The sequence below is a fragment of the Amia ocellicauda genome, chromosome 6 (genome assembly GCF_036373705.1).
Source record: "Amia ocellicauda isolate fAmiCal2 chromosome 6, fAmiCal2.hap1, whole genome shotgun sequence".
NCBI classification, from domain to species: Eukaryota; Metazoa; Chordata; class Actinopteri; order Amiiformes; family Amiidae; genus Amia; species Amia ocellicauda.
Window position 1 is genome coordinate 18,180,976 of NC_089855.1, and position 11,848 is coordinate 18,192,823.

The 11,848-nt window shown below is 36.5% G+C and overlaps 1 protein-coding gene across 3 annotated transcripts in view; it reads right to left on the minus strand.

The window, feature by feature from the left end:
- Positions 1-9,183, minus strand: part of pspc1 (paraspeckle component 1) — a 41,398-nt gene extending 32,215 nt beyond the window's left edge. For all 3 annotated transcript variants that reach the window (XR_010816983.1, XM_066706478.1, XM_066706477.1), the window contains exons 1-6: positions 8,688-9,183; positions 6,117-6,418; positions 5,822-5,917; positions 5,250-5,446; positions 3,824-3,908; positions 2,342-2,447 (exon numbers count right to left, since the gene is read on the minus strand). Coding sequence is in view for 2 of the 3 variants with exons in the window: in XM_066706478.1 (XP_066562575.1) it covers positions 2,342-2,447; positions 3,824-3,908; positions 5,250-5,446; positions 5,822-5,917; positions 6,117-6,418; positions 8,688-9,035 (1,134 nt within the window). In the remaining variant the exon portion in view is untranslated. The remainder of the gene's footprint in view (positions 1-2,341; positions 2,448-3,823; positions 3,909-5,249; positions 5,447-5,821; positions 5,918-6,116; positions 6,419-8,687) is intronic.
- Positions 9,184-11,848: the final 2,665 nt, after the last annotated feature.

Genomic DNA, 11,848 nt, shown 5'->3' on the forward strand with positions numbered 1-11,848 from the left:
AAGAAAAAAACATTAAACAAATGGTTCAAATACTGTACGTCAGGGGAAGGCAATTCCAGCTCTCGATAAATGAAGGGGTTTCTGGTTTTCATTCCACCTTGTGTCTTAATTGCATAATTGAAGTCATTAGGATGAGAAGTCAGATTACCTGTCAACTCCAGGTCTAAACCAGTTGCTATATCATGGGTAAATACAAAACCTACAGGAACCCAGCCCTCAAAGGGTTGGTATTGCCTTCCCATGCAGTATATTATAGTAAAAAATAACATCCATGGAGAGGTAAAGTATTTTCCCAGCCTTGTAATGGACGCACATCACAGGTATAGTACTACACCAGAAACAAAGATCAGGTCTAAGAAAGCTTAGCCATACATTAATTCATGTTACAGACTAGTGAAAAATACCAGGTAGAAAAACATATTTGAAAATACAAATGAATATAAGCATTAGACGATAAAATAACATCATAAATAATGCAGAGCTTTAAGGTAGAAGAAAGATGCACTGGAGAATGTTTTTATGAACTTGTTTGTATAATTACTGAATTTCTGGAATTCAGAGTATGACGTTGCATCACACTTTCACACTATGGAATCATGTGCTGAATTATTTTTCTTCCTGAAACAAAATAATCCATCTCAATGTGTATCTGAGTTACCACAGTGTTAGCTTCTCCATTTAAAACTATTATGATTTAAAACCAATGATGTCACTGATCATTGAGAGGTTCACTTTCATCAAAAATGATGAACACAAAGATTTTGTGTGAAACATAGTAAATTAAACAAACTAGAAGGGTTGGATGTCAGTATATTTTTAGTTCACAAACCCACTAGATCATTATTCCTAAGAAAGATTCTCAGAATATGCCAGTTTGGTCCCTGCTAGCAATTACAATCTCTCTTGAAACTAGGGACCAACAGTTTCAGTTTATAGCTTTTTTATTATTATTATTATTATTATTATTATTATTCAAAAGTAGCACCAAAATGGGTTGTTTTTTAGTTAATGAATCATCACGAAATGAAAGGGAATAACACTGTACATAGCCTCTATATATTTACATAAATTGCTTTAAAAAAATACATGAAGGTTTAGTATGTCACTGGAAACTATGCACTTTTGAGTTGTCTTCATGTATAGTTTCCTATGTGAAGCCATTTCACAAAGGCATTAAGAAACCATGAAAATATTTGAGTCTTAAAATGCTTAATAAAGCCAATGCTTCAGAAACTATTTGCTGACATAAAACCAAATAAACTATGAACAACAGATTAATGGTATTATTCCAAGTATACGAGGGGTAGAAATTCTGACTATCAAATATTTCATAAAACCTTAAACAAACAAATGTCATTTAACAGAATAAGTATGTCTATTAACAACGGTCCAAGATAACATTTAGCCCACATGCCTGAAGTGTGTTTGATAAGTGTAATGTACAACTGAGTAAAAGGCAATCCTGTTACATGACAGTTCCTATGCAAAGGTATGAAGGTTGGAAGTGTCCAGTGTGAATTAATTTTAGAGGGTTTCTGTTAAACATCCTGCAAGTACAACAGTTTCCAGTAGACAGACCATGTTTATGCACTGCACTGTAAAAATGTGCAGGCCAACAGTGTACACTTTGTACTTAACTACATGACAACGAGAATTCAGTAATTTTGGAGGATTATCTGACAGCATCTACTGGATTAACAAAACCATTCTTTAAGTGTAAAAAGTTGTGGTAAAGGAGTGCAATTCTAATTCAGCGGTTATCACATTTTAACTACATATCTAGCCTGTCAAAGCTACTACAAAAGATATACATTTTACAGTAATCTTTAAATTCACTTGTACAACTTCATTCAGAAGGCATTCATCATGAGCACAACAGGTTGCCAAAAAGACACCACAGGTGTGGTGCATGTAAGGCATGCTGGAGCTAAACTCAACTATCTGCATACAGAGCACTCAAACTTCAGCATGAGCAGCTTTGCCACCTTTTCTGATCAACGGCAAATCGTCCTGGCAGTTTGAAGAAGCGTTTGAAATTTTGTTCCACAAGGAAGAACAGGATAGCATAAACAAGATCCCTCGGTTTAGTGTGAAAACTGCAACAATTGCTTGAATTTCAGCCCCTGTATACTCCCTTTTCTCTTATTATTGTTTTAAATAACTCATGTTACTCAGATCATAAAATTGACAGTTATACCACCCATCTCAAATGCATGCAGAAATGTCAACAAAGCATGTAAGGGAAGCACACAAGCTTATCTTCTTTCAGTGTTGCTTTTAACGTTTTTCCTTCTGCTACAAACACTTCCAGTTGAACGTCGAGAGAAACGTTGGTACTCACGTTATCCATATAGTTAGGTTTGAACCCATCTTGTTGGCGTCTCATCTCATCCTGCTCGCGCTGGCGCATCATTTCATCCTCGCGGCGCCTGCGCTCCTCTTCATGCCTATCATCACAACAAGAACATTTGCCATTTAGCAGGAAAAACAAGACAAGATGGCACCGTCATTATGACCAGTGTTGCACACGTCTCGTGTCAGTTACTCCCCCATTTTGACATTTAAAGTATACAGTACATACAAATAGTAACAGCAATCTGAACAAAATATTTAACAAAAGCCCTACATGCAATACTACATATATTCAATGATATGGGCTATCAGGCAAACACTTAATTTGTCAGACATGTCATACAGATTTGTAATGCATTTTTAAATACAAATAAGGTGCAATAATACAACATGAACACACTTTTACACTATATTTATCACTGTGCAATAAAGAATTCTGACTCTTTAAAAACAGGAAATGGCTACAGACTTACCTGTCTAATTCCATGGTCAACAAGTAATTGGTTGAGAACCATTAAGACAGAAAAATGAAATCCTCAGAATCAAGCCGCTTCTTTACTGCTCACAAATACACATTTCAAGGGAACACATTCAGAAGGAGCATTGCCCGTTTCTATGAAAATCCAAGCTATTTTTTCAAGCCTGTCTGTGTCAAAACATTTGTTTTGTTTAACAATTGATTATATTGCTCAACACATTGCTGTAAAGATGGAGATTAAAATATAAATATATAGGCTATCAGTGTAATCATATATATTTTCAAAATACATTGTTTAAATGTAATCTGGTCCAATGTCTGCTGACACGACAGTGGCAACTGAGGGGCTTTTTATGATGGGTTTGAAATTTGTTATATCCAATAACTTATTTAAGTAATGGGCAGTATACAAATCAAATGTTTTAATTAAGATAGGCTATGAGGGACATCTTAAGTGTGGTTTAGTATTGTAACGATTGCAGGGGTTTCCAAGGAGTAGACACAAATCATCATTGCGGGTGCAACAACAAATAATTGTATTTATTATTTCTGCAATATAAACAGGTCTCAGGGACTGAACACACACATACGGACTCCTTCCACCTCCATTCACCTTTTATTCTCTCTCCCTACACTCCTCCCGACCGCACCGCCTTTTCACCCTTTAACCCTTTATTGGGTGCGGTGGCACACTACAGTATTCAAACATTGTTAATTTCTATTAACAAGAGAGGGGGAAAAAAAAAATGTGATTGTCACGTGGCAAACCTTCAACGGTTTGTAAAAGCCTCTAAAGGTCTGGAAACCGAACAAACCTTCAAACGTTCGAACCTTCGAAGACAGTCCTAATTAAAATCTATTAATTATAAATTAAACATGACACAGCCATCAAACCAAGCATTGTATTTTTCTCAGGATGACAATATTGTATCTAGTGTCAGGATTGTGTCTTAAATACTGTTTCCAAAGGCAGGTAGAACTTTTAAAGAATACCTCATTTCTATCTGCTTGCGTTTCTGAAGCTCTTGGTTTCTGAGTTCTTCCAAGCGCCTCAACTCTTCCTGGCGTCTCATAAGATCTATAAAAAACAAAATACAGCAACAATTCAAATTTCTCTTCAATTAATTTTAATTTATTAAACCTATCTGTATTATGTAAGGGATAAACCATGATTAAGTACTGAATCTGCAAAATAATCCACCATTTCAGGTGCCTTTAGGGACAATATACATTTTTGCTCCATTCAATACTAACTGTGGTTTATGCCACTTAAAATATTTATCCCCAAATGGTACTCAATAGATTAATGAGATTCATTTAATTGGTAATTTGGTATAGGAATAATGGTAATTAGCCTTTTTTTTTATCACTTATTATGTGCTGTTATCATGAGTTCCTCAGAAATTGAACCCTGCTGACACAGACAACCTTTTTTGTTGTAAGTGAAAACAATAGTTTTATATATCAGATCTAGAACATTAAAGTGGCATCAGAAACATGAAGCCAGAAACTAAGGACTTTAATGAAGAGGAATGTTGTGGTAAACCTGTCAGTGTTGCTTATTAACTCCATGCCAAGGCCAAGGATTGGGTTTTGGAAGGTAATCGAGAAAAAAAATCTTATCTGAAGTATGGTTTCATGAAACCAATAGGTTTAAATCTGGTGTTCATGCAATTAATTGAGATTTCAAAACTATGGATATTGCTAGTCATTCAGGCTTAGTTTTGTTGTTGAAGTAAGAAAGTAAAGCAAATTGGTGGCAGTTTTACAGCAATATTACATGGAATATTTACCAAATTAATTTGAAGGATTTTAATCAGATCCACAGCTACTACATGTTTGTATAAAAGAGAAGACTAGTTATTTATGAAACAGTTTTACTTGATAATAGGTATATATTTTGCATTATGTATAGAACAGGCTGTGGGATATATATTACCAAATTAAATTGCAAACTGTTTAAGTGTAACGTTTAAAATGTGTAATAGCCATAGTATAATTGTTCAACCAATTGCTGCTTAATAAACTGACATTTAGCTTTTCTGACTAATTGTTGTGACTGTGGATTCGTAAACTCAAAGTGTGGCTTAAGATAATCAACAATACATCTGCCCCACACTCCCCTTCTCTTCAAAGCCACACAACCACTTTAATTAGATGATCTGTAGGTATAATCAACTGAAAGATCAAGGGATGACATCATAGAAATGTTTTAGGTTTGCTTAAAATACACTTGCAATGCTAGCACAGACCATTTCTATAGAATAGCTTGATACAAGAACATAAAAATACTGCAGTCATACTGTATCTGATGAGATCAACCTTCAAGGTGGATTAGCTGCGGGCGATCTGATTGTTGACTGAAATAGCAGTTTGTATTCATCTTCAAAGGCAAGGCAACTACAAAACTCGGGCCTACCTTGTCTCATTAACATGAGCTGATGTTCATGGCGAGCTGCTTCCATTTCAGCCTCTAGTTTCTCTTTTGCTTCTCTGATGTTTCGGTCCACCTGTTCCCGCTGCTGCTTTTCCATCTCGTCCAGGGCCTTCCATCGAGATGAATACTCAAACTCAAATGTGCCTGGCTGAGCAAACCGGGGGGGTTGCTCTCTTTCCCTACAAAACAGATATTCACAAAATCAACCTTCAGCTAATCTCATATGTACTTGCCTTTAAGGGTGACAGACTAAATGCCACTTAAAATAAATATATGCAGTAGCCTCCAAATGTATTCAGAGGCTCAAAGAACTGTAGCTAAAAGTTAATTCAGGTGATATTATTTTTTCTTACAATCTGTACTTTTATACAAATCATACACATACACCCATACATATATAGTCCAATTAGTTTATGGCAAATATCATCAATCGTCAAAAGTCAATAACAAGGAAGGAAAATAATGTTCCCATCATTTCACCATAAAATGATGACATTCACAAACCTGTGACAAATCAGAGTTAATAAAAAAAAAAAATGATTACAAAGACATACTTGTGATACTGCGCCGTTTTCTGCAACAGCTTTTCTGGAAGACCGTCTTCATCATCAAACTGTTCTGTCGGCTCAACAATGGCAGGACGGGGTGACCTGGGGATAATATGAGCCAGTTACATTCCAAAGGAATTTCAAAGGTTGCAACCATTAAAACAAATTGCATTAAACTTAATAATGATAATAATAAATATCTATATATTTAAATATCTGCCATTAGCTCCAACTTCTCCCTCTTTTAAGGAATTAAGTGTTGATTGATTCCAAAGAAATGTAATAATCACTGCATACTTACGTTGTCATTAAAAATGCTCCCTCGTTACATCTGTCCAAAGCTTTCCGAGCAGCAGGTTTGGCAGCAAATTCTACAAAGCCCTTCCCAGTGGGTCGGCCACGGTCATCCACAACCACGATCGCTCTCTCCACCGGACCGAACTGAGAAAAGGCCTGTTCCAGCAGCTCATTGGATACCACCGGAGAGAGGTTCCGCACAGTCAGGGCAGAGCCGTGAGTGGCAAAACGAATGCGAAGAGGTCTGTTCCTGAGGATCATGCCATCCAGTTCAGCCTTTGCAATCTCAGCCAAAGTCCTGGTTTCCTAAAAAAAAAAAAAAAAAAAAAAAAAGTTGGACTTATTTTTCATTATATGTACAAGACTAAAAGCCAGTATTCACACAGAACTCAAGAGTATAGTTCAAAGGTACATACCATTTCATTCAATAAGAAAGTTTTGAAAATGTATAAAATCTTTTGGGACAATATAAGTTGCTTAATGTTATAACACAGAAAAAGACCAAACTAAGCTTAAAGTTTAGAGTAAGATCCTAAAACAGATTATTTAATATAAGCAGGTTCCAATGGAAAGTTCTCGTAATTAGAAATACGGACGACTTATTTTAAAGCACAACTTTTAAAAATATTTTGTATTGCTGGGTTTAAAAACAGTGTTTGATTTGTAACTAATCCATTTGGAGAACTTACTCTAAAAACAATGCAACTTAAGTAACTAGGAATATTCATATTTAGCCTTAATAAACTTATTTTATGCACCCAGTTTAAAAGTGGATCACTTTTTTAATGCATAATGTTTTAGTGTTACTATGGATACAGATATTTTAATTAGATTAAAATGTTCTGATTTATATCAGTATACTGTGAATACAGATGACTGGCATCTGCCATTTTAAACTAAGATTAGCTTGTAGAAAATACGATAACTTCTGTAATATTGACCAATGTCTGTCAGATACACGATCAAATGCAGATACTAGTGTAAAAAAAATGTATATTATATATATATATATAGTAGGGGAACATGAAATTCTACATGCAGGTTAATCGCAGGCATTTAGACATCAGCAACTGTGCATGCATTTGTATGCATGATTCAACATAAAATACTGGTTAATCTCTATCAAGTATTTCATTGAGTGTTTAATACATCGGCAGTATAGTATGTAATCCACATTTTCCAAATGATGCGATGTAAAAATAACAATGCACTTTACATACATTAATAAATGTTCAAATAATCTAATTTTAAAGACTAATATAATTTACAACCTCAGAAAACATACATGGACCTACAGCAGCAGAGAGTATTGAAATGAGCTTTGACAGAGCATTCAGGTTCAACTGGATTCAATATTTAATCTTATGCCAAAATGTAAAAGCCTGTATATTTTGTGCTGCTTCTATCCTGACAGCGGTGACCAGGTGTACAGCTCAACACTGCCAAAATGTTACTGAGCCAGCTGCCATATCTCTGCTTTATCTGGACTGTTTACGTCATGCCGTTTCTCTTCTTGACAATTGTAAACACAAATCCTTAAGAATAACATATACCGTTCCCCTCACACCATAGCTATCTTTACAACTAGCTGACCAGGACGTTTTTCTTTGTCAATGTGTATGGACAAAAATCCTTAACTTGTCGGTCTTCCACACGTAATTATTTTTAAGAGGCTGCAAAATGCATCTGCAATTTTACATAAGCCACTCATCTATAGAAAGAGCGTTTTCCTTTCAATGGTTTCAATGAACTAAATCCACTTTGATTCTACTTATATTAAAGGACAGATGGGGTTAATCTGTTTCCCCAACTTAAATGTAACCCATACCTCTATAAAATCAATATATAAACCCTGAATATGTATTTGTATTGAAGAAATTCACTCACATGAAACCACACACATTAGAAATCAATGAATAAATCTGCAAGCAATGTGAAGCTTCATGTATGAGAAACTAACAACCATACAAATCCAAACGCATGGTGTATTATCTAATGTATGTGTATTTATTTATTTTTGTCGTGTGTGTTCAAATCGGTTTTATTTGTATGAATCTTGTGATTACATTTGGGCAATTGGGACCGCTTTATTACCGTTATCGTAAATGTAACTATAGTCGTGTGCCGACCGTTCAGAAATGAACATGTTTTGGGGGTGAGAACAGAAGGCGCGACGCTCCTCGGCAGTACAAATAACACTACAGTGGCATTAAAAAAGGGATGGCTCGTTTCATTTGCCGAAATTATGCAGCATGTTGCTTGTCAAGTATTTTCACTGCTAATAGTACGTGACTTGCACAATTCAATACATTGTTTTTTCTAGACTTAAACTAAGATGAACCACCTCAGGATGTTGCGAATAACCAGCCTCTCTGCCTGCGTAATAACGCAATTAGTGCTACTGAAAACGCAATACATTAAACAGCATCCCAAACCGTGCATATTTTCAAATCAACTTTCTTAATGTTTATTTACACACAGCGTGCAAACCTTTACGTTTCTCTTTATAGGTTACAAAAGCTATACAATAAGTATCTGTGCAATCTTGCGCAAACGCTGCGGGGGAGAAACTCACCAGTCGGATGAAACCGAAGCCCCTGTCTCTGTTAATAAACACTTCGTTGGCTTCGCCATATTTTGAAAAAAGCTTTTTAAAATCCTCCTCGGTGAGGTCGGTGGGCAGGTTCCCTACAAAGAGCCTGCAGCGCTGGGTAAAAGTCTTTTCCCCGGGCTTCCTGAAGTTTTTCAAATCCAGGGTCATCTCCATCGGCTCCCCGGCGCCAGGCTCAACCTCCGGCGCCATCATCCCCTCGACGCTCGGCCCCGGCTCGGCTGGCGACTCGGAATCGCGCTTCGAGTTCTTCGTGCCAGGCGAGAGAGAGCTGTTTTGAATTTTCACCTGCTTTAAATTCCGGTTTGCCATATTAAAAGGTGTCTTGGAGAGATTAGGCTCCGTTTGTAGTCAGTTTCGTGGAAATATGTTTTACAAAAAAGGCAATGAATGAACAGAGAATGTCACCCCGCTCTTCTGGAAAGATCTACTCCTTCCAAGATGGCGTCTCAGCACTGCGACAGCTGCCCACGTCACATCTAGCTCCAAGCCTCCTTCCGCAAGTACTGGATCAAATTCCTAATTATTCACTTATAGTACTGCACTATCTTTGCTGGCAAATAGCCCCCCCTTTTACTACCAACCTTGTTGAATTAGAGCCTTGCATTCATAATATGTTCCTCCTTTTAGTTTAATCTAGTATTGTGGCGAAATCCAGTTGACACCGCGTACAAATGTAGCCCATACTCTCCTTTTGTCATTCACTGAAGAATGTGTGAAAATAGTGTTTTATATCTTAAAAACGGATCTGTATTTCATGTAGTGTAAATGTTCAAATGAAATTATTTTACTAAATGTAATCTATAGTATAGTAATTGTCTTGAGCAAATACTGGGTACTTCCACTAACCCTTCGGGGGGACTTGAGGCCCGCCACAAGGGATTGGATTAGCCTGAGAGCCGGGAAACCGAGGGAGAAAGCAGGGCCAGCCTGTCTCCGTCTCTCGGACATTGGGTGAAAGATTATGGTCTCCCTTAATCTGAGTGAATGGCTGCATAGTAGTGTTAACCAGTCACTGCTGAGCTTCAGAGTGAAAGTAGTGTACCTTACATTGTAGTACAGTATAATATAGTAAAACGATTAAAGCCTGAAGAGTAGGCATTAACATGAATGGATAAGATCGAAGCAATTATGCATTTTTTTATATTAGCTGGCCACTCATGTCCTCCCATAAGAAACAGATTGCTATTAAAATGAATTTAATTTCTCCCATCCTTGTACATGGTGAACGTCTCATCAATGTTATGCTAATTCCATGATAAGAGATCCATTACACACGTTAACGCAGATGATTTATATAAGCAATGGGAACAGCATTTCGGATTTTCAAAGCTTTCAACATGGGTCATCTATTGCATTAGTACAATCCCGAAACGTAAGGAAATGTGTGATGCGTAAAACGTTTTAAATGGCATTCTTAGAACATATTAAACTTTTGTACCTAAAAGCAGAGCTGTTTAAATAAAGTAAACTGAAAAAAAATGAAATGATCAAATATTATTCCACATGATTAGAACTAATATTGCACTATAGAGCTGTTTTGATATTAGTTTGCTTCACCACCTTTGCAGAACAACAAGCTTCTTAAGATGCCTTAAAACTATTTGTATCAACTGGGGTACGTGAACATATATTATTCTAAGGTAGTACACAATCCAATGCATTATGATTTCTTAAAGATTTGATATACTGTACTTTATAACTGCAATGGCAAGGTAAAGTACTTGCTATAATTTAACTAGAAAATGACGCTTTTCTCTGTATGCTATGTAGAATCCTGCCCCCTTTCTTTAGCTTCTAGAATTACATTATAGTTTCTTCTAGTAAATAAGGGATGAAAAATATGCATCACCATTAACTGCCTTCACTGTTTAAGGGTCTGTAATCATTTTCAAAATGTCTGCTTGCATTCATGCAGTGCATATCTTTGTTTCTCGGGGAACATGTCTCAAAACATAACCATCCATATAAGATATAGCACTGGGAAGAGTACTTGTGCCGATACAACATTTGATCTTATTTCGAAAATTAGTTCAAGAAGCACCTCAAAGTGTAAGAAAATGTGCTGTACTCCTTCTGTCCTATGTCTGTAGATTTAGAGAGCTTTAGAGTTACATAATCTACTGAAAACACCAGATAACAACCTAAGAAAAATAACCTGACATAGGTGCAAAGTATACACTAAGAAAAGCTTTTAAATTATATTTACTACAATGAATGTGTAACACATTCAGTTGGTTTCCTAGACACTGACCTTAAGCTTGATTAGATGAGCTAATGTGAGGAAGACATTAGATAAACGGGTGAAGACATAGTCTGCGGTCTAGAATTTAAACAAGATAGATACACAATTATATCTGTCTTCAACGTAGTGCTCTGCATTGCCACTATAGGACAGTCATACAGTGCCTACTGTCAAAACAACATTAACTCAAATTGTCCTGCATTTGTGCAATTAGGCTTCTTGTCAATATTTAAATTAAATATCATTTAACTACAAATGTGTAATCATCATAACAGTAATAGAGTTTATCTTCCATTGATGTAATTGTGTGATTAGATTAGGAAAGTTATTCGAATGGGATATTTGTGTTGCTCAACAGCCCTTTAGTGCTGAAACCTGTGTCAGAGAATCAGATTGTGGATGTTGCCCATGAAGACTCTTTCTTTGAACATGTCTGTGAAGATGTGCAATTAAATCCCACACACAAGCTGCATCAGTTTGGATCTGCTGCTCTGCTGAGGAGCCGCCTGGCTCAGCCTGTGGTTGATGCAGGAATTGCAGGCAAGCTTCCTAGGTGGAACATGGCGGCGGCCGTCCAGTGGGAGTGTCATGTGATTTACAGGAGATTATTTTCTCTTGCACTGTAAACTAACTGCTTAATACTATAGTTTGGCTGTGTGAAGTACCTTGAGGTGGTGCTCACCCTTGTTCATAAATACTAATCGTTTGACTCATTATATCCCATCTATTACTCCCTCTAAATACCTGTTTTCAGACAGAAATGCCATATGTCTATTGAATCAAAGAGCAAACACTATTTCTTCAACAGTGAATATACCACCAATAGCAGTGTATAGATACACACACGTTTTGGAAAGGCAGTATTCCCCAATGCAAAAAT